At 41.9% G+C, this 18,434-nt stretch overlaps 1 protein-coding gene across 1 annotated transcript in view; it reads right to left on the reverse strand.

Annotated features, from left to right (window-relative positions):
* The window catches only part of slc1a7b (solute carrier family 1 member 7b), a 97,209-nt gene extending 90,718 nt beyond the window's left edge, over nt 1-6,491 (reverse strand). Inside the window, exon 1 of the mRNA XM_041840148.2 lies at nt 6,159-6,491. Within this exon, the coding sequence (XP_041696082.1) occupies nt 6,159-6,299 (141 nt within the window). The 5' untranslated portion in view covers nt 6,300-6,491. The remainder of the gene's footprint in view (nt 1-6,158) is intronic.
* Between the last annotated feature and the right edge of the window lie 11,943 nt (nt 6,492-18,434).

Genomic DNA, 18,434 nt, shown 5'->3' on the forward strand with positions numbered 1-18,434 from the left:
CTAAGTGAATCAGTCAGAATTATGGGATGCTGATGCGACAGAAATGATTGGTCACTGTCACAAGAATGTGCTATGATTAGGCAGAAATGATTGGTCATGTCTAAATAACAAGAATGATGACAACAGTTAAAATCTTTTGGTATTTTTTTTTTCATTAGTTCACTGTTGATACAGTCCCACGATGTTTTGCATGTCAGCAGTCAAGTTTTAAAGATATTGGACTTTCAAGAACCAAAGTGTTACTTGGAGGAAAAGGAAAATGTTTATAGGTAGATCCTCACTCGTTGAACCAGGGGATTAGCTTTTTCTCAAAGCACCTGCAGCAACACAAGGTGGGTGAACAGACACGTTTTTTAATCAGATACTGAATCAGATACTGATTAAAAACAATGTGCATGGTTCAATAGGGTTATTTTGTAATCTCTCTTCATTTATATTTTGGTCAAGTGGAGGCTGGGCATTCAGGTAACAGTCCTTGCTACCCGGCTCCTTGGGACGCCCATACCCCATTGAAGTTGACATTTAAAATGGTTGAGGTTAGGGTTCAGGTAAGGGTTATGGTTATGGTTAAGATTAAGGTAAGGGTAGGGGTTAAGGTTAGGTTTTAGGGTATGGATGTCCCAAGGATCCCTGGTAGCACTAACCTTCAGGTAACACAGCCAGGGTCCTTAAGCCACTGAGCTGTGAGAAGTGTGGGCTATTGGAGAGAATATGAATAGGATCATATTGATATATTACTCTACCTCTGGATGTGCAGTGAAGACACTAATGCCAATGTAGCAGGCTCTAAGTGATCTTCATCAACACAGAATGGCAGAATAATAATCAACCAAGCAGTCAATTTAGACTCAGACTCAACAGTATATTGAGTCTCTTCCACTTTCTCTCTCTCATTCTCTTTTTAATCCTCTTTCTTTCTTTCTTTCTTTCTTTCTTTCTTTCTTTCTTTCTTTCTTTCTTTCTTTCTTTCTTTCTTTCTTTCTTTCTTTCTTTCTTTCTTTCTTTCTTTCTTTCTTTCTTTCTTTCTTTCTTTCTTTCTTTCTTTCTTTCTTTCTTTCTTTCTTTCTTTCTTTCTCTCTCTCTCTCCTTTTCTCTTTGTGATGTGGGACTGTGTAACCTTCACTGCAAGTTGAAGAGGATTTGGCACACCTCCAGCCCTCATACTCTATAATAAATAAACCACCAGCATGACTAAATCAAAGCCCACTCTAATTTCTTCATCCCTCTAATGACAGGGCCCATTTAACCTCTTTACAGTTACATGTTAGCCTGTCCCTCTCATTCCCCTTCTTCTTCATAAGTACAGCCCACTCAACCCATCTAACCTGTTCACAGTCATGTCACTGTATCTCCCCCAGCCACCAACTCAACAACCAAAAGGACTAAAAGCCCACTTTAATTTACTTGACACCTCAGGGGCCTTCATCTATCTCCAACATGTCAAAGATGTACAGCTAGAGACACTGTAAAAAACACTGATTAAACATAATAATTATATCTAGGTATCTTCCTTCAAAACCAATAGATACAGCTCCCAGCCCTCAACTCAAGTCAACCAACATTACCAGCCTAAAACCCACTGTAATTTATCAGACATCACAGAGGCCTTCTTCACTCTATATTGCCAACATGTCTTTCAATATGGAGGGGCACTTTTGGCTAATGTACATTGCAGATAGAGACATGTATAGTCCACTGATTACACATAATAACCGTAGGTAGCTAGCTACTTTCAGAATCAAAACAGGAATAACAGCCCTTAGCCCTCAACTCAACTCAACCAACAAAATTACTAAAGCCCGTTCTTATTTATCAGACATCACAGTCAGAGGCCTCCAGCAATCTCTAAAGTGTCTTTCAATATGTAGGGCCTAAGAGGTTTTCAGGCCTTAATTGTAAATACGAATTTGTTCTTTATTGACTCGCCTGGATAAATAAAGGTTAAATAAATAAATAAAAGGTACTTTTGGCTATTGTAGTTATGATGGAGGGAGAGGAGGAAAGCATTTGTTTGATTGGATGATAATCCTCCATTGTCAGAGTGAAGGACTAGCCTGCTATATTTAGGCCCTATTCCAGAATATGATATAGCTTTACTCACAGGGGGTGAGGGATATAAACACTGATGTGGGAGAGAAAGCGCCGGCCCTCATGCGTATGGGACCTGGACCTTCTCCATGGGGAAGCTGTGATCAGGGGGGGCAAATGTCACTCTGGCATCTGCTTTGAGATGTAACGTACGGTTCTGTCAGGAGACAATAGTGCACAGAAGGCCACCTCCAGATTTTTATACCGACTAATATTGGACCAGGTCTCTCTTGAAAAAGAGATTCTCAGTAGAAAAAGAGAACTCTCAATCTGACTAGCCTGGATAAATAAAGGTTAATATTATGGGTGGGTTGGTTTCAGTGATCCAGTCAGCTTATCAAAGGTCAGAGTAGGTGTTTCAATAAAGCTGCACATGTAAATTAGACCAGGATTTGGCAACCCACTCCTCACCCTACACCTTGTCATACTATGAAGCTATTGAGCTGCCACGTGATGCTTACTACAATACATTACAATTGACATAGCACTCTTTCTTTTTTAACACATTCAGTGGATCTCTTCTTGCACATAGCGGCCAGGGTGGGGAATGATGGGAGTCTACATAGATAGGACCTTATTTTGGGATAGAGGAACACAACCACACAAAGTTAGGAGGTGAGACACAACAAATAGTATTTTGGCCTTTTGGACCAGTGATTTGGGTGTATGTTGACAGGTTTGTGGGAAGGGTAGGGTATAGGTTTTATACTGTAGATAACAGAACATGTTGGACCATGGCATCACACAGGGGGGAGTGTGGAGTTGCCCGGTTTAGTATTACTTCCACAGGTTCATAGGTAGGGTATAGGAAAGGGTTAGTAGGTAGGGTATAGGAAGGGGTTTATAAGTAGGGTATAGGAAGGGGTTTATAAGTAGGGTATAGGAAGGGGTTTATAAGTAGGGTGTAGGAAGGGGTTTATAAGTAGGGTGTAGGAAGGGGTTTATAAGTAGGGTATAGGAAGGGGTTTATAAGTAGGGTGTAGGAAGGGGTTTATAAGTAGGGTATAGGAAGGGGTTTATAAGTAGGGTGTAGGAAGGGGTTTATAAGTAGGGTGTAGGAAGGGGTTTATAAGTAGGGTATAGGAAGGGGTTTATAAGTAGGGTGTAGGAAGGGGTTTATAAGTAGGGTATAGGAAGGGGTTTATAAGTAGGGTATAGGAAGGGGTTTATAAGTAGGGTATAGGAAGGGGTTTATAAGTAGGGTGTAGGAAGGGGTTTATAAGTAGGGTGTAGGAAGGGGTTTATAAGTAGGGTATAGGAAGGGGTTTATAAGTAGGGTGTAGGAAGGGGTTTATAAGTAGGGTGTAGGAAGGGGTTTATAAGTAGGGTGTAGGAAGGGGTTTATAAGTAGGGTGTAGGAAGGGGTTTATAAGTAGGGTATAGGAAGGGGTTTATAAGTAGGGTATAGGAAGGGGTTTATAAGTAGGGTGTAGGAAGGGGTTTATAAGTAGGGTGTAGGAAGGGGTTTATAAGTAGGGTGTAGGAAGGGGTTAGTAGGTAGGGTATAGGAAGGGGTTTATAAGTAGGGTGTAGGAAGGGGTTTATAAGTAGGGTATAGGAAGGGGTTTATAAGTAGGGTATAGGAAGGGGTTTATAAGTAGGGTGTAGGGAAGGGGGTTTATAAGTAGGGTATAGGAAGGGGTTTATAAGTAGGGTATAGGAAGGGGTTTATAAGTAGGGTATAGGAAGGGGTTTATAAGTAGGGTGTAGGAAGGGGTTTATAAGTAGGGTGTAGGAAGGGGTTTATAAGTAGGGTATAGGAAAGGGTTAGTAGGTAGGGTATAGGAAGGGGTTTATAAGTAGGGTATAGGAAGGGGTTTATAAGTAGGGTATAGGAAGGGGTTTATAAGTAGGGTGTAGGAAGGGGTTTATAAGTAGGGTATAGGAAGGGGTTTATAAGTAGGGTATAGGAAGGGGTTTATAAGTAGGGTATAGGAAGGGGTTTATAAGTAGGGTGTAGGAAGGGGTTTATAAGTAGGGTGTAGGAAGGGGTTTATAAGTAGGGTGTAGGAAGGGGTTTATAAGTAGGGTGTAGGAAGGGGGTTTATAAGTAGGGTATAGGAAGGGGTTTATAAGTAGGGTATAGGAAGGGGTTTATAAGTAGGGTGTAGGAAGGGGTTTATAAGTAGGGTATAGGAAGGGGTTTATAAGTAGGGTGTAGGAAGGGGTTTATAAGTAGGGTGTAGGAAGGGGTTTATAAGTAGGGTATAGGAAGGGGTTTATAAGTAGGGTATAGGAAGGGGTTTATAAGTAGGGTGTAGGAAGGGGTTTATAAGTAGGGTATAGGAAGGGGGTTTATAAGTAGGGTGTAGGAAGGGGTTTATAAGTAGGGTATAGGAAGGGGGTTTATAAGTAGGGTGTAGGAAGGGGTTTATAAGTAGGGTGTAGGAAGGGGTTTATAAGTAGGGTGTAGGAAGGGGTTTATAAGTAGGGTGTAGGAAGGGGTTTATAAGTAGGGTGTAGGAAGGGGTTTATAAGTAGGGTGTAGGAAGGGGTTTATAAGTAGGGTGTAGGAAGGGGTTTATAAGTAGGGTATAGGAAGGGGTTTATAAGTAGGGTGTAGGAAGGGGTTTATAAGTAGGGTATAGGAAGGGGTTTATAGGTAGGGTATAGGAAGGGGTTTATAGGTAGGGTATAGGAAGGGGTTTATAAGTAGGGTATAGGAAGGGGTTTATAAGTAAGGTATAGGAAGGGGTTTATAAGTAGGGTGTAGGAAGGGGTTTATAAGTAGGGTGTAGGAAGGGGTTTATAAGTAGGGTATAGGAAGGGGTTTATAAGTAGGGTATAGGAAGGGGTTTATAAGTAGGGTGTAGGAAGGGGTTTATAAGTAGGGTGTAGGAAGGGGTTTATAAGTAGGGTATAGGAAGGGGTTTATAAGTAGGGTATAGGAAGGGGTTTATAAGTAGGGTGTAGGAAGGGGTTTATAAGTAGGGTGTAGGAAGGGGTTTATAAGTAGGGTGTAGGAAGGGGTTTATAAGTAGGGTGTAGGAAGGGGTTTATAAGTAGGGTGTAGGAAGGGGTTTATAAGTAGGGTGTAGGAAGGGGTTTATAAGTAGGGTGTAGGAAGGGGTTTATAAGTAGGGTGTAGGAAGGGGTTTATAAGTAGGGTGTAGGAAGGGGGTTTATAAGTAGGGTGTAGGAAGGGGTTTATAAGTAGGGTATAGGAAGGGGTTTATAAGTAGGGTGTAGGAAGGGGTTTATAAGTAGGGTGTAGGAAGGGGTTTATAAGTAGGGTATAGGAAGGGGTTTATAAGTAGGGTGTAGGAAGGGGTTTATAAGTAGGGTGTAGGAAGGGGTTTATAAGTAGGGTATAGGAAGGGGTTTATAAGTAGGGTGTAGGAAGGGGTTTATAAGTAGGGTATAGGAAGGGGTTTATAAGTAGGGTGTAGGAAGGGGTTTATAAGTAGGGTGTAGGAAGGGGTTTATAAGTAGGGTGTAGGAAGGGGTTTATAAGTAGGGTATAGGAAGGGGTTTATAGGTAGGGTATAGGAAGGGGTTTATAAGTAGGGTGTAGGAAGGGGTTTATAAGTAGGGTGTAGGAAGGGGTTTATAAGTAGGGTGTAGGAAGGGGTTTATAAGTAGGGTGTAGGAAGGGGTTTATAAGTAGGGTATAGGAAGGGGTTTATAAGTAGGGTGTAGGAAGGGGTTTATAAGTAGGGTATAGGAAGGGGTTTATAGGTAGGGTATAGGAAGGGGTTTATAAGTAGGGTGTAGGAAGGGGTTTATAAGTAGGGTGTAGGAAGGGGTTTATAAGTAGGGTATAGGAAGGGGTTTATAAGTAGGGTATAGGAAGGGGTTTATAAGTAGGGTGTAGGAAGGGGTTTATAAGTAGGGTGTAGGAAGGGGTTTATAAGTAGGGTATAGGAAGGGGTTTATAAGTAGGGTATAGGAAGGGGTTTATAAGTAGGGTGTAGGAAGGGGTTTATAAGTAGGGTGTAGGAAGGGGTTTATAGGTAGACCATCACTCATTGAACCAGGGGATGACAGAGGGAGGTGTGTGGCTGATGGAATACAACCAAGGAATCACATAGGGGAGTTGGGGGTGTGTAGGAATGAGGCTGGTTACTGACCTGCTCTGTGAGCCTTTTAGTCCGTAGGAAGAAGCCCAGCAGGCATCCTATGACCACAGCCAACACGGACAGGATGAGGAGTCCATTCTGTTTGCACACCCCCTTCACCCTCACCCACACTGCATCCAGAGCCACAACCATCACGAATCCCTAGTCTGTCCCAGTCCACGCTGTATCAGCAGCAACCCATATAGAAGCACTGATGAAGGAGAGAGAAGAGGATAGAAAAGAATAATGGGAAAAGATGAGACGGGCAATTCTTGATCTCCTTTCACGCTCCAGGTTTAAAGACACTTTTGGACCGTCCGAATGGGCGCCCCTCTCTCCTCTCTGCCTGGTGATCTGTGCTGGACTAAAGAGATCAACACACTTTCCAGGCATCCCCTCCCTTTCTCTTCCACCCATCCCGTCATACCCAACCCTCCCTTCCATCCATCCCCTTTCTGCTCTGCCCCACCCATCCATCAAGAGACCCAGCCCTCCCCTCCATCCCTCTATCCCCAGCCCAGCCCTCCCCTCCCCTCCATCCCTCTATTCCCAGCCCAGCCCTCCCATCCATCCATCCCTCTCTGCCTCCCATGCCTGCATCCACTCCCTCTTTTCTCCTCCCATCATCAGAGTTCCAGCCCTCCCCTCCATCCCTCCATCCCCACACCGTGCCCAGCCCGTCCAGCCCCTCCCCAGCTCATGACGCCGCCGGGGGTCTGTGAGAGTGTGACAGCTGGCAGTATTGTCATGAGGGTTAACATCAGCAATCCTATTACAGAGACACTGTATTTAAAGGGACCTGAAGGCTGGATTAAAGATCCAGCAACAATTGGACAAGGATGGTTACCAGCAAGTTTATCACAGAGAGATCATAGATGGCATCCTTTCAGCCTGTTGAATTAAGCTAATGGAGGGAAAGAAAACAAGTCCACACTGACTACACTAATCATAACAGTATCTGGGCAATTCCATGGAAAAGTCAACCTGAGCATGGCCCCCAAAAAGTTAGTCATTTCCAAATGAAACCACGTTCACAATTTTGTATCATCATGTTGATGTGGCTGGTGACACTTTGCTTTATGAACGTCCGTGGTAGAGCACGGCGCTTGTAACGCCAAGGTAGTGGGTTCGATCCCCGGGACCACCCATACACAAATAATGTATGCACGCATGACTGTAAGTCGCTTTGGATAAAAGCGTCTGCTAAATGGCATATTATTATTATTATTATTATTGAAAACTTGACTGTTGAAATGCAAAACATTTTGGGACTGTATTAACAGTGGACTAATTAAAAAAATATCAAAATATAGATTTGGAGTGGATTTTCCCTTTAAAGCTAGAATCATTAGTTGCTACATCCATTTTTGGCCTTATAAATTAATTATATATACCCATTGATTCTTGAAGAATATGACTTACATATGCCTCATGAGTTTATTTCAACTGTCGTACCCCATCAAAACCCAAAATATGAACTTGTTTTACCCCAATGTTTGTAAACAGTGTTAATGTAAACAAACAATGTATAGCAACAAAACATGGTTAAAACTGTAATTTTGATATCATGGATGGTCGTTCCTTGCACCCATTGCTCTGTCTATGAATTTGAGTGGTTACATTTCTCCAGGCCCATCCCTCAGCTTTTTACCGAAACAAGGGCGGGGTCACTGCTTTGTTATTGTTTCAATTAAGGATCCTAGCTTTAGTTAGAGTTAAGGCTTTATTTGAAAACTTTAAGTAGGAAATTGCATTAATTTTGGCCATTTCAGAGCAGGCTATCCTTCGAAATGGCTATCCGTGTTTTGACCTAATGTGGTGCGTGATTCTGAAGGAGTCAGGCGCAGGAGGGTAAATCACAGAATAAATGGTTTATTCCGTAACACAGCGGTACGCAACAATGCGTAAAACACTCCAGTGTGGAAATACGTGCACTGGAAAACAACAAGGCACACGGGAGAATGTCCCGGCGATACACAATGCAAAGTAGCTCCACCGAGCTATATTAACCTCCACAATAAACAATCACACACAAAGACAAGGGGGAAGAAGGAACACTTATACAGGTACTGATGAGGGGATATGAACCAGGTGTGTGTAATAAACAAGACAAAACAAATGGAATGATGAGTTGAGGAGCGGCGGTGGCTAGAAGGCCGGTGACGACGAACGCCGAAGCCTGCCCGAACAAGGAGAGGAGGCAGCTTCGGAGGAAGCTGTGACACCTAAGACTTACAAACTCACAGACTTTTTGTTCAGTCTCCCCTAATAGCTTGTCAATTTCATGTAACATCCACAATGCTTCTTATTTGTTTTATATACTATAAACACACACATCAAAGGTTTAATTTATATTTTGTTTGTCCATTATGTGAGACATTAAAGTAGTGATTTTGCGTGCAGATGTAATGTCCATAACGCTGGAATCGCCCATCCGCCTTCAAGCTCAAAAATAGATTAAAAAATCTAAATCAAATCAAAGTTTATTGGTCGCGTACAACGTTTAGCAGATGTTATAGAGGGTGTAGCGAAATGCTTGTGTTACTAGCTCCTAACAGTGCAGTAAAAATATCAAACAACTACAAAAATAATAATCCAAAACTAGAAACAAGAAATCACGAATGTCAGGACGAATCCAAATCAAAATACTGCTTAAGACTCATGCTTCTGACTGCAGGTGTCTCAGAGAGACGGTTTCAATTCCATGTCCTTCAAAACCAACTCTATTTTACTGCCATATCTACGCACTGCACATTTAGAAAGCCATCCAGAACCCCAAATAACAAGCAGACACGACAATGACGTTACAAATTACAATGTAGATACTTAGAAGATCTTGTTCCCCTCCGGAATTCTAGAATCTGTTGTCATCCAATCATTTTGACGAGGGACAGAATGTATTCATTTTCATGGGAGATATTATATGATGATGAGACATTTGTTGAAAATAACTATGTTCATGTAACCTCTGGAAAGCTAAGTACTGCAGTAAAAGATGCTAGTAGATGGAAATAAAAGTAATGAAAGGTAACATACAGTGCCTTCAGAAAGTATTCACACCCTTTGTCTTTTTCCACATTTTGTTGTGTTACCGCCTGAATTTAACATGGATTCAATTTAGATTTTGTGTTACTGGCCTACACACAATACCCTATATGGTCAAAGTGGAATTATGTTTTTAGAAATGTTTACAAATGAATTACAAATGAGTGGCCTAGTTAGTTCTGACTTAAATCGGCTTGGAAATCTATGGCAATACTTGAAAATGGCTATGTAGCAATGATCAACAACCAATTTGAAAGAGCTTTAAGAATTTTAAAAATAATAATATGGAAATATTGTACAATCCAGGTGTGAAAAGCTCTTAGAGACCTAGATACTCACAGCTGTAATTGCTGCAAAAGGTGATTCTAACATGTATTGACTCAGGGTTGTGAATACTTATGTAAATGAGATATTCATGTATTTCATTTTCAATAAATTAGCAAACATTTCTAAAAACATGTTTTCACTTTGTCATTATGGGGTATTGTGTGCAGATGGTTGAGAGAAAAAAATATATTTATTCAAATTTAAAATCAGGCTGTAACACAACAAAATGTGGAATAAGTCAAGGGGTATGAATACTTTCTGAAGATTTGATTTGATTTATTAGGATCCCCATTAGCCAACGCCAATGGCGAAAGCTAGTCTTACTGGGGTCCGACACATAACGAAAAATACATTACAGACAAAATACTTTACAATTTACATACATTTAAAAACATGAACATGTTATGTGTGTGTGTGTGTGTGTGTGTGTGTGTGTGCGCGCATCTATCAGTTACACATACATGTCAGTACATACACACAACAAGTAGGTCACATGGGGGAGAGGCGTTGTGCCGTGAGGTGTTGCTTTATTTGTTTTTTGAAACCAGGTTTGCTATTCACTTGTGCTATATAAGATGGAAGGGAGTTCGATGCACTTATGGCTCTGTATAATACTGTATGTTTCTTGAATTTGTTCTGGACCTGGGGACTGTGAAAAGACCCCTGGTGGCATGCCTAGTGTGGTAAGTGTTTGTGTCAGTGCTGTGTGTAAGTTGACTATGCAAACAATTTGGAATTCCAACACATTAATGTTTCTTATAAAAACAAGAAGTGATGCAGTCAGTCTTTCCTCAACTCGTAGCCAAGAGAGACTGACATGCATAGTATTAATATTAGCCCTCTGATTACAATGAAGAGCACTCTGTTCTGGGCCAGCTGCAGCTTAACTAGGTATTACTTTGCAGCACTTTACCATATGACTGGACAATAATCAAGATTAGATAAAACTAGAGCCTGCAGGACTTGCTTTGTGGAGTGTGTTGTCAAAAAAGCAGAGCAATTCTTTATTACAGACAGACCTCTCCACATCTTTACAACCATTGAATCTATATGTTTTGAGTTTACAATCTAAAGTAACACCAAGTAATTTAGTCTACACAACTTGTTCAACAGCCACACCATTCATTACCAGATTCAGCTGAGGTCTAGAACTTAGGGAACGGTTTGTACCAAATATAATGCTCTTAGTTTTAGAGATGTTCAGGAGCAGTTTATTACTGCCACCCATTCCAAAACTGACTGCAACTCTTTGTTAAGGGTTTCAGTGACTTCATCAGCCGCGGTTGATGATTCGTATATGGTTGAATCATCAACATAAATGGACACAAATGCTTTGTTTAATGCCAGTGGCAGGTCATTGGTAAAAATAGAAAAGAGTAGAGGGCCTAGAGAGCTGCCATATGGTACACCACACTTTACATGTTTGACATTAGAGAAGCATCCATTAAAGAAAACCCTCTGAGTTCTATTAGATAAATAGCTCTGAATCCACGATATGGCAGAGGTCAAAAAGCCATAACATTTTCTCAACAACAGGTTATGGTCAATAATATCAAAGGCTGTTCTGAAATCTAACACTACAGCTCCCACAATCTTCTTATTATCAATTTCTTTCAACCAATCATCAGTCATGTGTGTCAGTGCAGTACATGTGCAGTACATGAAGGCACTGTATCTAGCCAACAACAACATATCCTAATGTAGCAGAACTACAGTAGTGTTTGACAGTCAAAACCTTTGTAACCTTTGCATGTGAGCATGTCCATCATCCTACTCCAGCTGATATGATGATATGTGGGGCCATAGCGTGAGGCAGGGCTTTGTAATTCATAATGGTTTCCTGTAATGTATGCCTATCATGATGTTGAAAGCTCCTGAGAGCAGCCCGGGAATGGGGATTATGACTAGGAGAGAAAGAGCGAAGCAGTTGGTTGGACAATCATAACCAACAACCGTCATACACACACTGACACACTGTAAACAAGCAATAACTAGTTTCCTGGTGGTGGGGTTGTGTGTGTGTGTCTGTGTCTGTGTGTGCGCGCATGCCTGTGTGTGTGTGTGTGTGTGTGTGTGTGTGTGTGTGTGTGTGTGTGTGTGTGTGTGTGTGTGTGTGTGTAAGTGTGAGCTTTGGGTGACCGTAAAAACAAGATTAAACAATTCAGGTAGTTCCTGTCTGTCATGTGGTAGGTTGTTCTTCATACAACATGTTTTACTTCATACAAAACTCGATCTCCCGGGCAAGAATTGATTTAACACCTCTGTGACAGGATCTTTGTCTCCCAGCAGCTCTCACCTTTTCAGCATCTCTTTCTGACCACAATCCCAGGCATATTATTTTTGTGTGACCTTTTGTGAGACTGAAAGACTCCAAAGATCACTCCTACACCTCTCCTACTCAGTTTGATGCTATATTTAGACACTTTCTATTTGAAATGTCTGCCTCCCTCCCACTGGGCACAGACGTCAGTTCAACGTCTAGTTTTGATTGAGTTGTCAACTACTGTAATGTGAATTCAACGTGAAATCAACAAAAAATGTCACCATGTCATTGGATTTAGGTTATAAGTAGAGTAAAAAATCTATCAAATTTCTGTCAAATTTATTTACAAAGCCCTTTCTACATCAGCAGATGTCACAAAGTGCTTATACAGAAACCCAACCTAAAACCCCAAAGAGCAAGCAATGCAGATGTAGAAGCACGGTGGCTAGGAAAAACTCCCTAGAAAGGCAGAAACCTAGGAAGAAACCTAGAGAGGAACCAGGCTCTGCGGGCTGGCCAGTCCTCTTCTGGCTGTGACGGGTGGAGATTATAAGAGTACATGGCCATTAAGGCCGGATCGTTCTTCAAGATGTTCAAACGTTGATAGATGAACAGCAGGGTCAAATAATAATCACAGTGGTTTTAGAGGGGGCAACAGGTCAGCACCTCAGGAGTAAATGTCAGTTGGCTTTTTATAGCCGAGCATTCAGAGGTCGAGACAGCAGGTGTGGTAGAGAGGGAAAGAGAGAGGCAGGGAGGGAGAGAGAGAGGGAGAGGGAGAGAGAGGGTCGAAAACAGCAGGTCTGGGACAAGGTAGCACATCCGGTGAACAGGTCAGAGTCCCATAGAAGCAGGCAGAACAGTTGAAACTGGAACAGCAGCACAACAAGGTAGCATGTCCGGTGAACAGGTCAGAGTTACATAGCCACAGGCAAAACAGCAGAAACTGGATCAACAGCATGACCAGGTGGACTGGGGACGGGGACAGCCAAGAGTTGTCAGGTCATGTAGTCCTGAGGCAGGGCACTGTGGCCCTGTCCGACGATACCCCCGGACAGGGCCAACCAGGCAGGATTTAACCCCACCCATTTTGCCAAAGCACAGTCCCCACACCACTAGAGGGATATCAACAGACCACCATCTTACTACCCTGAGACAAGGCTGAGTATAGCCCACAAAGATCTCCCCCACCGCAAGAGCCCGAGGGGGCGCAAAACCGGACAGGAAGATCATGTCAATGACTCAACCCACTCAAGTCGAGTGTAGCGAAAAAAAGCCTGGCACGACGTGACGCACCCCTCCTAGGGACGGCATGGGAGAGCACTAGTAAGCCAGTGACTCAGCCCCAGCAATAGGGTCAGAGGCAGAGAATCCCAGCGGCCAGGCAGAGACAGCAAGGGCGGTTCGTCACTCCAGTGCCTTGCCATTCACCTTTGCAGCCCTGGGCCTGGCTACACTCAATCATAGGACCAACTGAAGAGATGAGTCTTCAGTAAAGACTTAAAGGTCGATGCCAAGTCTGCGTCTCTCACATGGATAGTCAGACCATTCCATAAAAATGGAGAGCTATAGGAAAAAGCCCTGCCTTCAGCTGTTTGCTTAGGAATTCTAGGGACAATAAGGAAGCCTGTGTCTTGCGGCCATAGTGTATGTGTAGGAATGTACAGCAGGACCAAATCGGAGAGAAAGGTAGGTAGGAGCAAGTCCATGTAATGCTTTGTAGGTTAGCAGTAAAACATTAACATCAGCCCTTGCCTTTACAGGAAGCCAGTGTAGAGAGGCTAGCACTGGGGTAATATGATCTAATTATTTGGTTCTAGTCAAGATTCTAGCAGCCATATTTAGCACTAACTGAAGTTTATTTAGTGCTTTATCCGGGTAGACGGAGAGTAGAGCATTGCAGTAGTGTAATCTGGAAGTGACAAAAGCATGGATTTGCTTTTCTGCATAATTTTTTTGCTATGTTACGAAGATAGAAAAAGCTGCCCTTGGAATATATACAGTGAGGGAAAAAAACATATTTGATCCCCTGCTGATTTTGTACGTTTGCCCACTGACAAAGAAATGATCAGTCTATAATTTTAATGGTAGGTTTATTTGAACAGTGAGAGACAGAATAACAACAAAAAAATCCAGAAAAACGCATGTAAAAAATGTTATAAATTGATTTGCATTTTAATGAGGGAAATAAGTATTTGACCCCCTCTCAATCAGAAAGATTTCTGGCTCCCAGGTGTCTTTTATACAGGTAACGAGCTGAGATTAGGAGCACACTCTTAAAGGGAGCGCCCCTAATCTCAGTTTGTTACCTGTATAAAAGACACCTGTCCACAGAAGCAATCAATCAATCAGATTCCAAACTCTCCACCATGGCCAAGACCAAAGAGCTCTCCAAGGATGTCAGGGACAAGATTGTAGACATACACAAGGCTGGAATGGGCTACAAGACCATCGCCAAGCAGCTTGGTGAGAAGGTGACAACAGTTGGTGTGATTATTCGCAAATGGAAGAAACACAAAAGACTGTCAATCTCCCTCAGCCTGGGGCTCCATGCAAGATCTCACCTCATGGAGTTGCAATGATCATGAGAACGGTGAGGAATCAGCCCAGAACTACACGGGAGGATCTTGTCAATGATCTCAAGGCAGCTGGGACCATAGTCACCAAGAAAGCAAGGTCCCCCTGCTCAAGAAAGCACATATACAGGGCCGGCTGAAGTTTGCCAATGAACATCTGAATGATTCAGGGGAGAACTGGGTGAAAGTGTTGTGGTCAGATGAGACCAAAATCGAGCTCTTTGGCATCAACTCAACTCGCCGTGTTTGGAGGAGGAGGAATTGTGCCTATGACCCCAAGAACACCATCCCCACCGTCAAACATGGAGGTGGAAACATTATGTTTGGGGGTGTTTTTCTGCTAAGGGGACAGGACGATGGACGGGGGCCATGTACCGTCAAATCTTGGGTGAGAACCTCCTTCCCTCAGCCAGGGCATTGAAAATGGGTCGTGGATGGGTATTCCAGCATGACAATGACCCAAAACACACGGCCAAGGCAACAAAGGAGTGGCTCAAGAAGAAGCGCATTAAGGTCCTGGAGTGGCCTAGCTAGTCTCCAGACCTTAATCCCATAGAAAATCTGTGGAGGGAGCTGAAGGTTTGAGTTGCCAAAGGTCAGGCTCGAAACCTTAATGACTTGGAGAAGATCTGCAAAGAGGAGTGGGACAAAATCCCTCCTGAGATGTGTGCAAACCTGGTGGCCAACTACAAGAAACATCTGACCTCTGTGATTGCCAACAAGAGTTTTGCCACCAAGTACTAAGTCATGTTTTGCAGAGGGGTCAAATACTTATTTCCCTCATTAAAATGCAAATCAATTCATAACATTTTTGACATGTGTTTTTCTGGATTTTTTTGTTGTTATTCTGTCTCTCACTGTTCAAATAAACCTACCATTAAAATTATAGACTGATCATGACTTTGTCAGTGGGCAAAAGTACAAAATCAGCAGGGGATCAAATACTTTTTTCCCTCACTGTATATACAGTTTCCTACTTACAAAGCATGTAAAGGTCTGTAATTTTTATCATAGGTACACTTCAACTGTGAGAGACGGAATCTAAAACAAAAATCCAGAAAATCACATTGTATGATTTTTAAGTAATTAATTTGCAGTTTATTGCATGACATAAGTATTTGATCACCTACCAACCAGTAAGAATTCCGGCTCTCACAGACCTGTTAGTTTTTCTTTAAGAAGCCCCCCTGTTTTCCACTCATTACCTGTATTAACTGCACCTGTTTGAACTCATTACCTGTATAAAAGACACCTGTCCACACACTCAATCAAACAGACTCCAACCTCTCCACAATGGCCAAGACCAGAGAGCTGTGCAAGGACATCAGGGATAAAATTGTAGACCTGCACAAGGCTGGGATGGGCTACAGGACAATAGGCAAGCAGCTTGGTGAGAAGGCAACAACTGTTGGCGCAATTATTAGAAAATGGAAGAAGTTCAAGATGACGGTCAATCACCCTCGGTCTGGGGCTACATGCAAGATCTCACCTCGTGGGGCATCAATGCTCATGAGGAAGGTGAGGGATCAGCCCAGAACTACACGGCAGGACCTGGTCAATGACCTGAAGAGAGCTGGGACCACAGTCTCAAAGAAAACCAGTAGTAACACACTACGCCGTCATGGATTACAATCCTGCAGCGCACGCAAGGTCCCCCTGCTCAAGCCAGCGCATGTCCAGGCCCGTCTGAAGTTTGCCAATGACCATCTGGATGATCCAGAGGAGGAATGGGAGAAGGTCATGTGGTCTGATGAGACAAAAATAGAGCTTTTTGGTCTAAACTCCACTCGCCGTGTTTGGAGGAAGAAGAAGGATGAGTACAACCTCAAGAACACCATCCCAACCATGACGCATGGAGGTGGAAACATCATTCTTTGGGGATGCTTTTCTGCAAAGGGGACAGGACAACTGCACCGTATTGAGGGGAGGATGGATGGGGCCATGTATCGCGAGATCTTGGCCAACAACCTCCTTCCCTCAGTAAGAACATTGAAGATGGGTCGTGGCTGGGTCTTCCAGAAAATCTTTGGAGGGAACTGAAAGTCCGTATTGCCCAGCGACAGCCCCGAAACCTGAAGGATCTGGAGAAGGTCTGTATGGTGGAGTGGGCCAAAATCCCTGCTGCAGTGTGTGCAAACCTGGTCAAGACCTACAGGAAACGTATGATCTCTGTAATTGCAAACAAAGGTTTCTGTACCAAATATTAAGTTCTGCTTTTCTGATGTATCAAATACTTATGTCGTGCAATAAAATGCAAATTAATTACTTAAATATCATACAATGTGATTTTCTGGATTTTTGTTTTAGATTCCGTCACTCACAGTTGAAGTGTACCTATGATAAAAACTACATACCTCTACATGCTTTTTAAGTAGGAAAACCTGCAAAATCGGCAGTGTATCAAATACTTGTTCTCCCCACTGTATATACACAGTACCAGTCAAAAGTTTGGACACACCTACTCTTATTTTTTTCACAATTTTCCTACATTGTAAAATAATATGAAATAACACTTGTGGAATCATGTAGTAACCAAAGTTTTAAACAAATCAAAATATATTTTATATTTGAGATTCTTCAAATAGCCACCCTTTGCCTTGATGACAGCTTTGCACACTCTTGGCATTCTCTCAACCAGCTTCACCTGGAATGCTTTTCCAACAGTATTGAAAGAGTTCCCACATATGCTGAGCACCTGTTGGCTGCTTTTCCTTCACTCTGCGGTCCGACTCATCCCAAACCATCTCAATTGGGTTGAGGTTGGGGGATTGTAGAGGACAGGTCATCTGATGCAGCACCCCATCACTCTCCTTCTTTTTTTTTTTCTTTTTTTTTTGGGGGGGGGGGAATGGATCAGCTTAATATTGCAGATAGATTGTATCTTCTATCAATGTAATTGTCTGCATCACTTCCAATCCCCCATGTTTTTTATTTTTATTTTTTATATTTATATACTCCCCTTTATTACTTTTCAACCCCACCATCCTTTCCCTACTTGGAGTAAATTAGTGAACAACAATGCCCAGGCCTCTACTTCCGGTCTATAATTACTATCTACACCTTATGGACAGAGTTAATTTTACAATAATTATATTATATATATATATATATATATATATATATATATATATATATATATATATATTTATTTATTTTGCTCCTGAACTTCTTCTACTCTCAACCTCTCCGATCATTTTCATGATGTCCATCCGGTTTGCTTCTATATGCCATATCTTTCTAACTGTGCTCTTTCCCAAAAAGCTCCCAACATACAACCTATATACTTATTATGGACACAGTATGCTTACATTATTAGATATCTTTGTTATTATTTGTTGTTATTTGTTATTAGTCCCATCCTTCAACTCTATTCAATACCTCCCATCTATCTCTTAACACCATCCATATAGGATTTCTATTTGCCATATATATTTCAACCGTACTGTGATGTTTTACAAAAGTTCTGAACCTTTCTATTCTCATTGCTTCTACAGATTGTGAATTAAAAATAAAAAAAATTGCTAAAAGTATTATTATATTATTGATTGATTGACTATGACTTTTCAGATCACACAGTAATGCTATCTGCAAGGTTAGTTCCAGCTAAATATTGCAATCCTTTAGCCATTCCTGGACCTGTGTCCAAAAACAAGCTACAAATGGACAGAACCAAAACAAATGATCTAATGATTATGTCTCTTCACAGCAAAATCTGCAGAGCTGGGAAGATTGTATCCCCCATATAAATAACCTTCTATTGGTAGCAAGAATTTTATATAATAATTTAAATTGAAAGATTCTAATTTTTGAATCCGGTGTCGTTTTGCATGTCAGTTCATAAACACTATGCCATGGGATCGGTAGGTCAAAGATCTCTTCCCAACTATTTTGCAATCTATATGGGACGGCTGTCAATCCTTTGGTCCTTAAGTGAAACTGATATACTTTTTTATTTATCACAGTTTTCCTTAACCAATTATGTTCTTTAATGCAAGGCCAACAGACAAGTTCCTTACTTTCTCCCCCTTCCACTTTCCTCTTCCACTTTTGCGGTAAGGCTGCAATTATGTGGTTGTA

This window comes from Coregonus clupeaformis, chromosome 20 (genome assembly GCF_020615455.1).
Source record: "Coregonus clupeaformis isolate EN_2021a chromosome 20, ASM2061545v1, whole genome shotgun sequence".
In the NCBI taxonomy this organism is placed as follows: Eukaryota; Metazoa; Chordata; class Actinopteri; order Salmoniformes; family Salmonidae; genus Coregonus; species Coregonus clupeaformis.